At 39.3% G+C, this 17,625-nt stretch overlaps 1 protein-coding gene across 16 annotated transcripts in view; it reads left to right on the top strand.

Moving 5' to 3' along the window:
• Nucleotides 1–3,131: 3,131 nt before the first annotated feature.
• Nucleotides 3,132–17,625, top strand: part of kiaa1109 (KIAA1109 ortholog) — a 92,593-nt gene continuing 78,099 nt past the window's right edge. For 15 of the 16 annotated variants that reach the window (XM_039786972.1, XM_039786959.1, XM_039786957.1 and 12 more), the window contains exons 1-13: nt 3,132–3,278; nt 6,917–7,046; nt 9,075–9,191; nt 10,697–10,775; nt 10,871–10,935; nt 11,212–11,386; nt 11,688–11,769; nt 12,335–12,528; nt 13,701–13,780; nt 14,615–14,765; nt 15,586–15,742; nt 16,017–16,095; nt 17,353–17,444. In XM_039786972.1, coding sequence (XP_039642906.1) covers nt 6,947–7,046; nt 9,075–9,191; nt 10,697–10,775; nt 10,871–10,935; nt 11,212–11,386; nt 11,688–11,769; nt 12,335–12,528; nt 13,701–13,780; nt 14,615–14,765; nt 15,586–15,742; nt 16,017–16,095; nt 17,353–17,444 — 1,371 coding nt within the window. In that variant the 5' untranslated portion in view covers nt 3,132–3,278; nt 6,917–6,946. Of the gene's footprint in view, nt 3,279–6,916; nt 7,047–9,074; nt 9,192–10,696; nt 10,776–10,870; nt 10,936–11,211; nt 11,387–11,687; nt 11,770–12,334; nt 12,529–13,700; nt 13,781–14,614; nt 14,766–15,585; nt 15,743–16,016; nt 16,096–17,352; nt 17,445–17,625 lie in introns of those variants that run through there. The other variant, XM_039786965.1, reaches the window with a different exon arrangement.

Here is a 17,625-nt window from a genome sequence, read left to right as displayed (position 1 = left end):
TCATTAATTTGTATATAATAACTAAGTGGGTAAAGGCAAATAATAGAAAAGCTAGAACAGTAAGGTAAATAAAAAAAATGACATCACTTTACTGTAATCTAGCCATTAAAACCAGGAAAGACAACACTCGTGTCATATCATGATATCCAAAACCTAAGACGATATCCAGTCTCATATCACGATATCAACATAATATTGATTTATTGCCCGCCCTAATGTATGCCCTCTCTGGCTGGGCCCTCTTATGAATCACCACCAACTCCTACAGCACTGCTGATGGAACAGAAGTCAAAACATCACTCACTCATTTCTACTGGCAAGCTCCATTTTTCCTGACCAACAACTAAGATGGTACTTGACAAGGTTAGCGGAATTGATTGTGCTAAATGTACTTTACATTTTTCCGTTTACTTTAGAAAGTTTTTAGACATTCAGTATGTGACGTATTGATGGAAAGTAATTGAAATGGCAATACGTTGGTGTCCGGTGGTCAGACGGTAGTAAATGTTCAAAGAATATAACGTTCGTTTATTGGTAAATTGGAAATAACTTAAACTGAGGCAGTCCATGAACTCTGAAGTCCTTCACAACCCGACTGCAAATTCGTTGAGATGTGGTTATCCATAAATTATATCTGTTAGGGAACTGCTGTTCTCTATACCACTGGATGAAAAAGGCAGCTTGAAGATCATAGTCTAACTATTGCCTGAAGCAAGAAAATTATAATTAGGTGTCCTCTAGAGGACCTTGAACTGATGCATATTTAAAACAGGAGGGGAATGAGCCAAAAGTGAAGGAGCTGTTAAATACTGTAGCGACAGTATCAGGGACTTCCTTCAGGAATTTAGTTGAAATAACATTCACAAGACAGCGAAAAGAATTCATGTGAGATATGGTCTCTTTTCAAGCCACTGCCAAAATAGCTTGGTGTTGAGGGGTAAGGCTTGATTGGCAGGGAAAACTCTTTAAGCCTGTTGTTTGGCACCTTTTCAGTAAAAATGCCTTCTATGTATTCTTTGGGGGGGCTTTGTTGTTGTGACTGGAGGAGGGCATAGCAACAGCCTCTTACATTAAATAGTACCCTAGAGTTCTGGCAATTCTTAGAGATAACAAGAGAAGTTGATGTTTTAACCTTTAACAGTTTCTGGTGCTGTGACATTATTGTTTTTGAATACAGGAAATCAAAATGACCTCTGAGACAGGTGTATCGGAGGGGGACAAGCAGGTCAAAAGTTGCAAAGAAAACTCCTGCACACTGTCTAACTTGCAAAAAATATATAAAGTTTAACAGTAAACGTTTCGGTTTCGGTAAACTTCAATACAATCCCTCTGTAGTAACCATATTAATATATACGTGTATCTATACCAGAGCAATCTGATGGATGTCGATTTCTGTGCAATGAAGCCACAAAAAAAGTTATGTAGAGCATTCATATTCAGGCATATTTCCAAAACCTGCTGGTACCTTATCCATTAATAGATAAAAAAGAGGAAAAATATCACACACATAAACACAAGAGTCCCCACAAAAAACAAATCATCTAAGGGCATACTTTACATTACTTTTTGTGTTAAATAACACTAAAATGTATAGGAAAATAGCAAAAGTCAACATCATATATATTGCTTACAAGACTCCACACTATTATACAAATACAAAAAACCTGGGCGCCTGGGTAGCTCACCTGGTGGAGTGTGCGCCCATGTATAGAGGTTTACTCCTCGAGGCAGCGGCCGCGGGTTCGGGTCCGACCCACGGCCCTTTGCTGCACATTGTTCCCCCTCTCTCTCTCCCCTTTCATGTCTTCAGCTGTCCTATAAAAATAAAGGCCTAAAATGGCCAAAGAAATATATATATATATACAAAAAACCTTCATGGCCTCAGAAGATTTAAGCTGCATCAGTGCATACATATATAAATGGACACAATCAACAGGATATAAGGTATATAAATACCTATATATAAAGATATAAAGGTCCTGATAACATATGTGCCTATCCATACGGATTAGAGCTGGACCGGGAATCCCTCAGGCCAATCTTAGGTTAAAAAAAAAGATTGTATACAAAAAATAATTAGAAAACATGTTCAGAATTACAAGAAAATATGAAGAATGATAAATTCAGTATCACTGATAGAAGCAGCTAAAAATCTGTTGTTGCAGAGGTGAAGTTGGGAATGGTTCAAAAGGAAAAACAAAAAAGAGCTTCAAACACATTTAAGTATACAGGTGCTATATGGGATGCCAATGTAGGTCCACCAAGTGCAAGTGTTGACTTATCCTGTGAAATGCGAGAGTCACCGGACGACACCATTTTGTAAACATAGCCATACTGAGTAGTACAAAGAGAGCTTTGTGGAGCTGATAGGCTTAATTAGCTTTGTTTCCACACATTTGGCAGTGGCTTGAATGTAACCAATGTTTATTAATATAAAAAAAAAGTTGAGCACTATAGCTTTAACCAAAGAACATTCAAGGAATGTTTGGACTATTTACGAAACTCACATACACAAATGTTAAAACGGCAAGAAAAATAAAGGGTGATTGCTATAATTCTTTTGAATGTGATATATAACCATTCTGAAGAAACAGGATCAGCCCATAGACAGGATTAGCCTTTGGGAAATCTGAGGAAATGTGGTGCTAAACATAATGAACTGTTGTGCAACAGGCTAAATAGAAAGTGTTGATTTTGTTAGTGTGACCAGCCTACAAATTTCTTTGCTCTTTACTGTTAAAAAAGTGTATTCTTATATATTCCAAACATTATTTATTATATAAATAATATAAAAGAAATTAACTTGTTGAAATTTTAATAATGTGTGTGAATAGTTTAATTGTATTAGGCTTAAACACTCTTTTTTGTTTCCATTTTTATAATGCTGTTGTTATTGGTTATTACACTTAATAAACATAGAATTAAACGTCTGAATCCTGTTGAGCCTGCTGCGGGTTCAACAAAACAGCACTGCCAAATCCCAATACTTTAAAAACATTCATGTTGATAGGTAGATAGAACTGTCTGTCAACTGCGTGTGACCTCGCTCACGCTTTCCTCTGATTGGTCAGCCTCTGACTTGCCTTTTTTCCTATTGGTCAATTAGCTAGCTATGTGACTACTCTCGACAGAACAGGAAGAGATGTTAACTGGCCGCCTGTCAGGTAAATATTCAACAGAGGATGCTAGCTATGCCCACGTCTGACACGACAAAAGGACAGCAACTCCTGAATAACTGGAGCAAAGATGACACCACATGCTTTATCGGGGACATTAAGGTATTTTACGATCACCAAGTGACTTGCTTTTACAGTTTAAAAAAAGGGAAGTTCCAGGGCGCGGCCTGCTGTCATTAGCTTGCTAGCTTACCTCAGTGCTAACGTTATGATATTAAGCGCTAATAACGGCATTATCCACGAGCTAAAGCGTCATTGGCCAACAGGCTGGCTGACTGCACTGGACGGGTCAGCAGCCTCTTGTAGTAACGTTACAAACGCCAAGAACAGTTAAGCGTAACACGTTAGGCAACAGTTCGTTTGTGTTGCTAGTGCTGAGGATAATGCTCAGAAAAGACCTGGGATTAGCTAGCTAGGTGTATGGTTAGTGTCATGGTTATGGGTTCCAGATTACATCTGAAGTCAAGTGAATTGTTTTGTTTAGCAATCGGTATAAGGTCATATGCTGATAAAGATAAACACACCGCGTTATAGCAAGATAGAAAATCATGTCGATGAAAACCCTACCAGTTCAATATGTAAACAAAGATAAAAGACAGTCAAGTACCCTCAATAAGTTAACTATTGTTCTCTTTTCTCTTGTCATCCTCATCGTCTTGTTTAACATCAAGCAACAGACACCACGTCACCACCCGAACCGAACCGAAACTTATTTGAAAGAAATGTTTAATTTGTTGTGCTTGCTTTGTGGATCACCTGTGTGCCTATACGCGTCTCCAATGCCGAAAAAAGTCTTATTCATTTAGGTTAATATTCAACAAGGCGTGCATTTTGTTGATCAGATCAGTAAGGTCAGATTTAAATGACTGGCCAGATTTTCAGTTAAGTTTGGCACGGTGAGCAGGATCAAATCTGCCAGACGTCTTTGCTACAGACTAGTATTTATTTCTAGCGCATCCATTTAGTTCTAGTATGTTGTTTTGAACATGGATATAGTGAAAGCAGCATCAGTAAATGTATTGGTAGTTAGTTTCTGTACCTGTGAAATGGTTAGTGATCAAGTAATGTTATTATTGTGAGGTGCTTGCCAGACTCCCTAGCTAAATAGATTTTTGTATTCACTCTTAAGAAGAACAATTAATCCAACAGTGACTGTTAAGATTTATGTTTCCCTCACCCCTGTTCCCCCTGTTAATGTTATGTCTGCAACGGTGATATAAACAGGTACTTCCCAAAACAGTAGTTTTGTTGATAATGTTGTGTTTGTTCTGCTAGTGTCCTTTTGGATGAGTCGATAACTTAAAAAAAGCTTGGGAGCAGCTGTGGTAGCTAAATATGGAGAGGTAGTTGCTGACAGAATTACTCTCCTCGCTGTACCTAAGTCACAGCTTCTCAACCAAAACTGAAAACACTCCGTTTACAGGTACCTGTGATGAGTCACTGACAACACAGATCTTTCTGGGATGGCAGCATACTCTGCCTTACAGGAATATCTAGGGCTGGGCGATATGGAGAAAATCAGATATCACGATACTCTTGACCAAATACATCGATATCGATATTGCTGCGATATTATAGGGTTGACAATTGGTGCTTTAACAAAATATCTTCACACTTAGGTTTTAGATAAATAAGCATCAGTAATGTGGACATAATGTCTAAGTGGGTAAAGGCAAATAATAGAACAGCTACAACAGTCTGGTAAGTTCAGAAAAGTACATCCCTTTACTGTAATACAGCCTTTAAAACCAGGAAAAGACAACACTTATGTTATATCACGATATTACGATATCCAAAATCTAAGACGATATCTAGTCTCATATCACGATATCGATATAATACAGATATATTGCCCAGCCCTAGGAATATCTACCTTACAGGAATATCTGTGCTGTCATCCATTCAGATGGACTGAATGACAGGTGGTAGTGTACATGTAGAGACACACACATTGTAACGCAGTAATGGTGCTTGTGATTTAAAAAACGAAAAACAAACTGCTAGTTCTTTTAAGTAAAGTTGAACACCCAAATGAGCATTTGCCTCCTGCTTAATTTGACATAGTAAACAAACAGACCCAGCAGCCAGAATTGGATTAGCATCTGGCAGGTAGCTGGTGTCAAGTCCCCTGTGAGATCTAGATCTTTTGTTAAATTACAGAATATTCCATTTTAAGGTAATCATTTTGTCTTAAAAAATTTTTTTTTTACTCTAAGAGTGCATTGTTTGGCTACATGTTTTACAGCCAACATCATTTAATGTGTGTGTGTTTGTGAGACTGTTTGCGTGTGTGACTGTTTGTGTGCATAACAGTATTCAAGCTTTTAAGTCCTCGTAAGCATGTGCTGACTGGGATCACAGCGTACACTTGTAGCCACACATCACTTCCCCCTGTAGAAGTCCACATCACAAAACAAAGCCTATGTCCTCATGCATGTAAAGTAGGTAGTATAGCTAATAAAGATCATGTGTGGTGTTACACCTAAGAAGCCAGCTCTTCATCTAGCCAGCCTTGTACTATTACTGCCTTGCAAAAGTACCTTTGCAAAACAGATCCACACGTTTTTATGAACATAGTGAGACATTGAACTCATAGTCACGCACATCCAAATGGCCTACTGTTGAAGGCAGGGGCTGGACCAATAGAAGACATACCTAGTGAGACCTGTAACAGATTGTTCATATAACTCATCCCTGACCATGTAGACAGGATAATAATATCCTAATTACCTTAACTTTTGCATGTATTTTGCAGCAAATAAAGCTCATGCCATTTGTTAAAATAAAAAATTAAAAATTAATCGATTTGAAAAGCTTGCATTTAGTATTTTGTAAGCTAAATGAATTGCTTAAAATTTGCATTTCTACTTTAAACAATTGATTTCATTATTTTTTTATAGAATCTTCAAATTTTATAGTTAAATACTTTTCAGTTTTGTGGTAAAATAGGTGTAAATTGGTATCATTATTAGAATTTGATTATTTCCCTGTCTTTTTATTTGTATGCCTTGCATCTATCTACCACCATTTTGATTTAGAAATGAATTGAACAGTTTTTTGTCTCCTGTCATATGCATATGCTGCACTAGAGCTGGGCAATATATTGATATTATATCGATATTGTGATATGAGACTAGATATCGTCTTAGATTTTGGATATCGTAATATGGCATAAGTGTTATCTTTTCCTGATTTTAAAGGCTGCATTACAAGTTATGTCATTTTCTGAACTAACCACTCAATGGTGTTTTTTGCCCCCAACTGCTCCTTCCAGGTAGCGCTGCCTGGAAGACCGTTGGGAGGCACTGGTTATGGTTAGGTTTAAGGTTAAGGTTAGGTCTTCCAGGCAGAGCTGTCTGGAAGGCACCGTTGGGGGCAAAAAACACAGATAAACAAACTTACCAGACTGTTGTAATTGTTCTATTATTTGCCTTTACCCACTTAGTCATTATATCCACATTACTGATGATTATTTATCAAACATTTCATCGTGTAAATATTTTGTGAAAGCACCAATAGTCAACCCCACAATATCGTTGCGGTATCGATATCGAGGTATTTGGTCAAAAATATTGGGATATTTGATTTTCTCCATATCGCCCAGCCCTATGCTGCACCCATTGGTGCATTAAACTGTTTCAAAGGCATGTTCTTGTAAACTTTGTCTTTTTGGCTTTCTTTGCCGTGGTGCTAATGTTGCGGTGCCATGGACGGTTATCTGACATTTGATTTGATTTTAGTTTTAGGTATCAGACTGAGAGCCTGTAGCCATGGATTCTCCCAAAAACAATGAAAGCACTTTTCCCAGCTTCGTGGACATTGATGACTTTCTTACCAAGCACAACTCGAACTTCATCTGGCTCCTCGTCGGTGAGTGGGAAAAAATCTACAGATCAATGGGTATTTTTTTTGTGTGACATGTAAAGTGCAGACCTGTCAGCAGCACTGGATCAAATTGTATTTTAGTGGCTTAGCAGTTTCATGGGTACAAGCGGCCGAAATGGGTTTCCTCAGGAGGGTGGCTGGCGTCTCCCTTAGAGATAAGGTGAGAAGCTCAGTCATCGGTGAGGAACTCGGAGTAGAGCCGCTGCTCCTTTGCGCCCAGTGGCCATCCTCATCCCTAGGGAGGTGTTCCAGGCACGTCCAGCTGGGAGGAGGCCTCGGGGAAGACCCAGAACTAGGTGGACGGATGATATCTCCAACCTGGCCTGGGAATGCCTCGTGGTCCCCCAGTTGGAACAGGTTAATGTGGCTCGGAATAGGGAAGTTTGGGGTCCCCTGCTGGAGCTGCTGCCCCCGCGACCCGACCCCAGATAAGCGGACAAAGATGGATGGATAGCAGTTTCATGGAAGATGTGCCACCACTTCCTGTGGTCTAAATTATTGTGCAACATTTTTACTACTTTGATTTTGTTCCCTTATTTATTAAATGTAGTTTGGTAACATGCTTTCCTTCCAGGTACAAATACTGACTATTCTGAGGAGTGATAGTTTTAGTTCAGTCTTACTGACTTTAAATGAGTGTGTGACATAATTTCCCTTTTTGGCCTTCATACTCATTATCGAAGACATAATTCAATATCGAGGGCATAATAGTGGTTCATTTGGCAAGTAATAAGGACAATTTTGATGATATGGTGGCATGAGAAATTCTCTCTGTCAGTTTATAATAGGTTCTGTTGACATATGTGCCCATGGTGGTAAATAAATGACGTTTTTTATCAATGAGCTGCATCATATGTCTGTATATCGTATGATAAAAGTCTGTAATATTCCCCAATGTGTTTAAAATCTCACTTCAGGAAGGGTTTTAATTAGTATTTGTTTTAAATGCTTTAATCCAGCTAACTGTGAGCTTTTTGTTTGTGATTCAATTCAATTCAAGTATGACAAATGACAGCTTCCACTTATTGTTCAGTCCAGGTGCAGCTCTCGGTAGAACAAAGATATGGGATGTCGCCCAGAATGAAGCTGCCGCTTTCTTTGTAACATCTTCAGGATGAAAAAAACTCTTTCATTCAAATTCTATCAAACAAAACCTTAGGTGCAGCGGTAAAACCCAGCTGTCAGCCCAGCTATGAAAGAATAAGTAGTTTACTACATTAATTCCATCTGCATTGCTTTTTACCTTTTTTTTTTTAAAGAATCATAAACACATTTGCGGGTGCAGTTTATAACAGGTTTCCAAATGTATTGGACTGGTGTGACTAGGACTGTAATGCTGCAGTCTTTTCTCTGTGCTAAGGGGTCTTTGTCACGTCAGGAAAAGTAGCATCTGGCACGTTGTATTCAAAGGACCAATCACGGTTTGTTGGCCTTATAAACATCATAATTGAAAAGTTTGACTTAAAGCTACATTGTGTAAGACTTTCTCCCATCTAGCGGTGAAATTGTATACGACAACCAAGTGAATATTACTTTCTTGCCCCTCCTCCTATGGTGGCTGAACCCAAAATTAGCGGTGGTACTGTATGTGCCTCTTTGGCTAATGTATTTTAAAGATGGAGGCGCTACATGGCTGCTGTCATTCGAGCGAGTCGCTCGTATGTATTCTGAATGATTCTGAATGTCAGATTCTACACTTAGGAGAATACTTTGATTAGTCGGTGGAAATCATTACACATGAATGAGCATGTATTTGTGAAAGAAATTTATTTTTTTTTTGTTGCTAAGAATCAACTCAAATTACACAATGTAGGTTTAACGGAGACGAAACCAGCCTTAGTGATCATATTTAAAAGTAAAGGCCTACTTCACTGTCAGGTTCACAAACACCGCTGGCGTAAACAAACTATTCCAAGCATCAAAACAAAATAAAATGTAGTTGTACTTTTTATTGTCTCATTGTATAATTCCTCGTATTAACAAATCTGACCATGTTGTGTTGTTGTCTTTCAGCCACCATTCTGTCCTGTGGATGGATCATCTATTTAACGTATTACAACTCCCGCAACATCGGCCTCATCCTCACCCTCATCATCAACCGACTCTACAAAGATGGCTACATTCATATCGGTGTGTTCGTCAGGAACTCTATCACACAGTGATGAATAGGGAGGAGGAACGCTGCCAAAGCTTTTCAGTTCAAGGCGTTCACTCAGTCTGCTGAATATTTCATGATGAGCCGGCTTCTCTGATTATCGCCATAGAGTCTGAACAGCAAACTGCAACCAACGCCAGATTGAATTTCTCTACATAAGAACTTATTTCATAAAGCACCTCAAGGCCGTAAATCCCAGTGTAACTCTCAGCCACTTCTTTGTGATTAGTTTCTCCCAAAAACATCAAGATACCTTGTCAGAATCATCCGCTCTGTAATACAACCCTAAATACCGTGCACTCCCAAAATGAACCAAACAAGAAGCCTGAGCACGTCAAAGGCGATGCTTACTTTGTAATGAGACATGTTTGAATTTTTTCAGTGAATTAACAAATTCACAGCAGATTGTGTTGACAGGAACCTGCAGCTAACTGGCTATGGGTAAATGGGATGTGCGAGAACGATTACCAAAGCAGCATTCAAATTTAATGAGGAAGACATGGCTTAGGTAACGTCTCTTTTCCAACATGTGTCGCTACACAGTGAGCAGTCACCCTTGTGCCCCCTCATCTATTTTTAATTATTTTTTTTTTGATTCAAACTTAAGTTCTAAAGAGTTAATTTCTCTGTCTAGGGGTGGCATTTACACACACACACACACACACACACACATTAAATGATGTTGGCTGTAAAACCACTGACATGTAGCCAAATAGTGCACTCTTAGAGTAAAAAAAAAAATGTTTTAAGACACAAAATGATTACCTTAAAATGGAATATTCTGTAATTTTGGGGGAACAAAAAGTTTGGAAATAAACCGAAGAAGAGCAAGCCGTCATAACAAACGGCACAGTTTTCAGCGTACCTTCTAGACACAGTTTGTAATGTGTTAAGCAGGTTTAAACAGGCCTGAAGGCGCGTCTCAACGGCAGGCCTGAGTTGAGTCAAAATTACAGGGAGACGCTGACCAAAACAAGCGTCGTGTGGGAGGAGCTGAGGCCCAGTACACCGTTATTTTTGAAAACGGGGTTTTTCCCTCCTCCGTTCGAAAAAAAAAATAATACAAAAAATCCTGTCCACAGATGCCCTGTTTTAAAAAGAAATCTCTTGATCAAATTAAAAAGGAAAAACACAATTAAAACGCTGCCAAATATTGCTAAGTGACAGTTTCTGACCTATTTGTTATACAGTTAGATCCTAATTAAGATATTTTTTTTTCCTCGGTGAGAAGAGCGACAAGGTGATTTATTATCCCAGACTGTTTTTATTCATACCAGGGCTCACACAACCATCTAATTACATCTTTGGTTTTAATTAGCTGCTTTGTTGGCTTGAATTCACAGCACTGTGATCAAATCCAAACCGCTTTACACTTGCTTTTGGAAATTGTAATCATATAACTTTACTATAAAGACTCTACACTGTTATTTATGGAAATATAACACGTGCACTCTTTGTGTCTGAACCCCCCCCCCCACAGGCTCCTTCTCCTTCTCTGTGCTGTCAGGTAAAGTCATGTTCAGAGATGTCTACTACATCAACCAAGACATGTCTATCAGGTAACCTGACCGGTGCTGCATTGTGTGCTTCCCCCTCTGTTCCTCTATGATCTTATAGCTTGTTTGCTGATTGATTTAGTTTTTCTGTGTTACAGGATACAGGATGGCTTCCTCATATTTCGTTGGTGGAAAATGTATAACCCAAAACAGAAACAGCATGGTGAGTAGAGGGATATTTGTTGACAGGAGGAGCTAAGTTAAGAGTTTATCATTAGCCTGATACTTTAATAAATGCAGCTTTATTGAGCTTTCCTTAGATTTAAAGTTATTTCGTTTATCTTTATTTATTCCTTACATCATAATTATCAAATTAATTTATCAAAGCATATATATATCATAAAGTTCTATTTTTTTTTACCTCCCACCTCAAATGAACCAGTTATGGAAGGAAACCTCAACATGACTTCTGAGTTTCCTCTGTGTCCCTTGTCACCAGACCCCAAGGCAGAGACCAGGCTTTACATGACAGTCAACGGCTTTGAGTTTCATGTCTACAACCGCACCGACCTCTACGCCCGACTGCAGGAGACCTTCGGACTGGACCCCACACTCATAACACCCAAAAAAGATGACGAGAAGGGACGAGAGGACAGAAACAAGACCCTAGAAAGGTACGACCAAGGCCTCATCCAGCAGCTTTTCCTTGTATTTAGTGTTCATGGTAAACAAAAGTGCAAAAAAAAGCATCCAATTCATAGATGATTGATGAATGGAGATTGGATGACAAGCAGCCTGAAAAAGCTGCACAAATGCACCATTTTTTTTAATCAGTTTGACACCAAACGCATTGGAAGTGTCGGCACAGATAAGAGCTGTTCTCATTTCCCGCTGATGGCCAAATGAATTGTGCTGACTGGAATTGTAGCACTATTGAATTGTTGTAAGACTGAATGTCTTCTGGTCCCATTATAGTGTGAACATCAAAGCAGAGAGTCCAGACCACACGTCATCCTGGCGCTCCCTCATTCCTGTCGTCAAAGTAAACATCAGCACTGTAAGTACCTCGCTAATCGAACAAAAAGGTCCACGAAAGGAAGCATAATTCCCCTTTTTTGAAATCGCCTCAAGAGCATTATTGAAGGTTAAAGGTGCCTTCATTGTCATTTCTGACAATACACAGAGAAACAAAATGTGTCCTCTGCTCCCATGTATAGGATGGGTTAAAGGACAATTCCGGCGCAAAATGATGTGTAGGCATGTGACATGTAGGGACCCTCATTATGCTACCGTTGAAGTGTGGTGCTATTTTTAGCCTTGTTAGTCGTCTAAAATAGCGATTTACCATCTGCCCCGAAAGCTAGCGTTAGCAGCTAACCGCCAGTTTGCGGTAGCTTGTTCAAAGCTAGAGACATGCATTCGATTAGCATGAAAACAGATCCCAGAGAACGTTTGACTCGGTACACACATGTTATTAACCCCTAGGTTCATTTTGCGTCGCAATTGTAATTTTTAAATGCAGTGGGCAGCCGCAGACCCCTGTTGAGGAAGAGAAGTGATGAATGAAAAATAACCTCTTAAGTGTTGAGGCCTTTATTGCATGTGCGTTTACTCTCCTGTAGGGTCGTTTGGCATTTGGGAACCACCACCTCCCCCAAACTCTGTGTGTGAACTTTGAGGATGCCTTCCTGACGTACACCACCAAGCCTCCATCCAGCCACCTGGACCAGTACATGCACATTGTCAAAGGCTCGCTGGAGAATGTGCGCGTCATGCTGGTTCCCAGTCCGCGCTACCTTGGCATGCAGAATGATGAGTAAGTCCAAGTCACTTACTGATGAAGAAACATCAACATTTGACTTATTTTTGTTCATTTAATTTAAGCATCGCTGTAAAATCCCATTTTCAAAGGCTGGTAGTTTCAGAGGCACTGCTGTTTAAATTCAAGGGTAACATCCATATGAAAGTAATACCATAGAGATTGAATAATGTAGCAGACTGACACTTGTAAACAGCATTTTTCAACTAATGTCGTTGTCAGTACCAAAACTGTTTCGAGATAATACTCTTGCCCAAAGAATAATGTCAAAATATCTTTTGCCACTCATTGTTTAAGCATACCATGACGACTGTGGAAAACAAGATCATTAGAAAGTTTGAAATGTATAATTCTGTGCACTGCTCTCTCTGTTTCTTCCTTTTTTTTATCCTGCAATGTGTATGATGTGAATCTTAACAAGCAGAGGACTCGCTCTATATTTCTCTGCTTGACAAAATAAAATAATTGCGTTTTGTGCAAGGAAATAGTTCAAAATAAATAGTTTTTATTTGAATGAATGACTTTTTTTGCTTAATACATTCAAGTAAGTTTACTGTATTTAATGGCTGACTCTGCTCCACTGGAGTACAGGAGCTACAGCTTTTTAAGTTGTTAAGTATAAGCTATTGGATATAGAATAAAGGATGTGTAAATCAGAATTTGGCAATTGATAATTCTGATACCAAAAATGTAGGCAGAATGTTGGATTAAGGCATCCCTTTTCTCCCTTGTGATTTTTTATTTTTTTTAACTTGGCAGTTTTAACTGTATTGCATTGAAAGCAGGGATACCATAAACCGTTATCTGCACTTGAGCTTAATGAAACGACACGGAGAGTAACATTACGTTTACCTTCTGTGATTAAGAAGTCACTTTCAATATAAACTTGGCAGCTGTAGCCTCTGGGAAAAAAAGCCATCAGTGATTTCAACCTCTAACAGTCCTTGACGTGTCTAAAAGCTTTGTTGGAATGTCCAGTGAGATGAGGCAAAAATATCTAAGAGGAAGGCCACTGCATTTATGAAATTGCCTCTTCATGCCAGAATCAAGCTTCAATGTGGACTGAATATCTAATTGCTGATTAACCTGCTGTGACCCTATTTGTTCTTAACCTCTACATAAAACTGTACTTTGCTGTTAAACTGTGACCTTGTGAATTTCTCTTCTAGACCTCCCAGACTGATGGGAGAAGGCTTTGTGGTCATGCAGTCCAACGATGTTGACATCTACTATTACCAGGATGAACCCGGTATGCTCATGCATGCACAAGCACAAAATCTAAAAAATGGTAACCAACATGTTGCGACAATACCAAAAAAGGCAAAATTGTTTTTAATTGGGACATACTATATTTTGCTATCAAACAACCCTGCACACTTTAGTGCTTGCAGTAAAATATACATTAAGCATGACCAATGGACGTTAGCTAGTTGATTATGAAGGAGCAGTAGTATAATAGTTTCAAGATTGTTGGCAAGGCGTTTTGTGTGTTTATATTTAGTATATGTTTTCAGAGACCGAGTCATCTAATATGGAGGACGACGCTATTTAGTGAGGTCTGGGAGCAAGGCATGTATAGTCGATCTATGCAGAAAAAAACATGACACACACTGAGTGGCATTTGCATAATGATGAAGGAATGCATAAAGAAATGTATGAAGAAAATAATACAAAAATAAATAAGTTGCGTGGGGGGGGGGATGCAACAGGACAATAATACATAAATAAAAACATACACCCATAATTACATAAATAAAAAAAATGATAATAAATACATGTTTAAATTAATTTTAAAATGATTAAATAAAAAGGAAAAAAATAAAGTGAATAAATAAATAGGGTAATTTATAAATACAAAGGTGAATAAATAAAGAAGCAAATTAAAACAGAAAGTTCAACTTACGTCACATTTGATCAATTAATTAATGGCTACATTTATTTTAAATATCATTTTTGGCACCTTTATTGGCATATTAATTTATTTATTGAGTCATTTATTTATTTTTGATTTTGGCAGTTTACACCCTCCATAATTAGGCTTGTGTGTATGTCTGTGTGTGTGTGTCTGTGTGTCTGTGTCCAGGGCTGGTGCCTGTGGAGCAGGAGGGTGGGGAGGAGGCAGAGACGTGCAGTGAGGACGATAAGCTTCAGGACCTGCCTCCATGTTGGGGTCTGGACATTGTCTGTGGAAAAGGAACTGACTTCAACTACGGCCCTTGGGCGGATCGTCAGAGGTGAGTAAGATCGTAACTCTCACCACAGTTCAGTGCATATTGCATAAAAAGTGGCGTTTGTTGAGAATTAGTGTAATGTGATTGACATCTTAGCAAGTATTAAAACACAGATGAGTACAAAACTGCACCATTACAGAACCTTCTCCTTTTGAGCGACAGGCGACATGCCAGTTAACCTCAAGCCAGTTTACTTGCAATGGTACAATTTGTTAATGAAACTTAGTAGGAAAACATGGCACTATTTTTTTATTTTGTATCTTTGGTAGGTACTTAAGAAGCATATCAATACAGATGCAAATGTCGCTGTTCTGGTCAAGTAAGACTCAGGGCCCTATTTTAACGATCTAAGCGCACGGCATGAAGTGCCTGGCGCAGGTGCGTTTAGGGTGTGCACGAATCGACATTTGCTATTTTAACGCCGGATAAAAGGGTCCGTGCGCCAGGCGCATGGTTCAAAAGGGTTGTACTTAGTGTCTTCATTAATTCATAGGTGTGTTTTGGGCGTAACATGCAATAAACCAATCAGAGTGTCATCACCCATTCCCTTTAAAAATCAGGCCGGTTTGTACCTTGGCGCATTGCTATTATGATGGCGGCTTTGCACCGTAATATTTTTATTTGTAATCTTTTGCGTGTGTGTGTGTGTGTGTGTGTGTGTGTGTGTGTGTGTGACAAGCATAGTGTGCACGCGCTGTGCATGAGCCTAGGCACTAGACACTTGCGTTGGGCTTTGCACTGTGCTGCGCCGGGTGCAATATGGCTTTAGATTTGGGCTTTACGTACAAGGTCTTGGATTTATGCAAACTCTCAATTTCCTCAGGGACTGTCTGTGGAAGTTCTTCCTGCCGGCTGACTACCAGGCAATGAAAGTGACCGAGGTTGCCCAGCCAGGAAAACCCAGGCAGATCCAGGCCTTCGAGCTCCGCATGAACATCATTGCTGACGCCACCATCGATCTGCTTTTTACCAAAAACAGGGTGACTCTTGCTCTTGTGTGCTTTCTTCTCTCTTTGTGTCTTCTTCTTTCTTTCTTTCTTGCCAACCTCCGTGATCTTTTTTTCTCTCCCTGCTTCTCCTGCTTGTCTTTATTTCATGTCTCGTCGTACGTTATCTATTGAAATCGGTACCCCTAAAGTGTCTGGCCGTTCTAGTGTCAAGGCAATAAAGCACCCATCATTAATAATTTGACAGCATGTACGACTGTTCTGTTGGCTCTCTCTCACCCTCCATGCTCTTCATCCCTGTTACTAGGAAACCAATGCCATCCATGTGAATGTAGGTGCTGGCTCTTACCTGGAAGTCAACATCCCCATGACTGTAGGAGAGAACGGTAAGTGTGTGTTCCAAAAAATAAATAAGACGAAGACACCAAAATCACTCCAACAGTAAAAATCTGTTGCTCTTACTAATGACAACAGACATGATAAGCAGCTTTATCAAATGTCAGGATGAACTCCTACTTAGGACGATGTCAAAAAGGCTTGTACAATGAGAATTGAAGATTATTTTTAAATCAAAATTTGCAGTTTTCATTTAGTTATTGAGCCACGTGCCGGATGTCAGGCACTCACTTGGAAATGTACTTGAGTTGATCCACACTAAGCCCTCAGTAACACAGAGGGCTACATTTACAGTAGGTCAGTACGTAGGCATGGCCATAGTCAGGAATATCTCAGTATAAATCAGTTTGAAGATCAGAGAGGGCTTGAGTCAAATTCAAGACTAAAGTAAATAGCCCTGCTCAAGACTGAGACCAAAACAGAGACTTGTTAGTGACTGTCTTTGCACATACAAACTAATACTAACAATGCAGGAGCTCTGTATGATATTTTTCTAACCCCAGTTATATAGAGCATATGGTTTTGACTAATGATTGTATTTTTTTTTTATAATGTTACATGTTATCCACATATAGGATCCACTTAAATTCTGTCATGTCCTGTGTAAATGACATGGAAAACATCCAGTATTGGCAGAGACTGAGGAAAGCCCATGTCAAAATTGGCATGAGACCGAAAGAAGTACAAGACATCATCAAGTGGACAAGATCACATTGACCTACTACTGCTGTGAATTGTAGACTGGGGGAAATGACTTTCTCTAGTTCTCCATTGCTCTTGATTCGCTGTAAAACCATGCACGCACTTCGTAAAGTCAGTAAACTCTTCTACATGAGACTCCATTGAGTATGTTTGTTTAACACTCTCCACACCTCGTGGGTTAAGTGAGCTGAAATGTAATCGTGATGTTCCCCCCCCATTATACAGTAATACAGAATAAAAGATCAAGTAAAACCATCAGGAATTAGATTTGAAGCCATATCCAGAATAAAACAACTGACCTTGGGGGAACATTGACATTCTCAACTCTGATAGATGTGAGGAATGTGTAATAATTTCTCACACTGAGCAGATAATATTGTGTCAGTCATCAGTCAGTGCTCTCCTCTGTCTCCAGAAATGCAGTTAACATAAGTTGCTTTTCAAGTTTTTGCTGGTAAATGACGTTATTTGCAAGAACTTGGCCCTAGCTTTGGGTTTTGAGAATTGATGGGCCCTGCTTTCCTGTCTGTCTCCTCTGCCCTCAGGCTACTCTCCTACCATTAAAGGCCAGTTGCTTCATGTGGACACCACCAGCAGCATGCAGTATAGGACTCTTCTGGAGGCTGAGATGCTGGCTGTAAGTAGCAGGCAATTATACAAGAAGCTTTTCAGTTCAACACTTTGGAGAGAAATTTGAAAAATTGTTACTTCTCCATCGACTTTAGATGCAAGGGAAAGTTGAGCAAATGTGTTGTCAAACGTGCATTAATACATAGTGCTCTGCCACAGGTAAAAAATCGTGTCCTGCCTCTGCCTAT

This window comes from Perca fluviatilis, chromosome 20 (assembly GCF_010015445.1).
Source record: "Perca fluviatilis chromosome 20, GENO_Pfluv_1.0, whole genome shotgun sequence".
NCBI classification, from domain to species: Eukaryota; Metazoa; Chordata; class Actinopteri; order Perciformes; family Percidae; genus Perca; species Perca fluviatilis.
The sequence above is the reverse complement of the archived record's forward strand: the minus strand, read 5'-3'. Positions and strand labels throughout refer to the sequence as shown.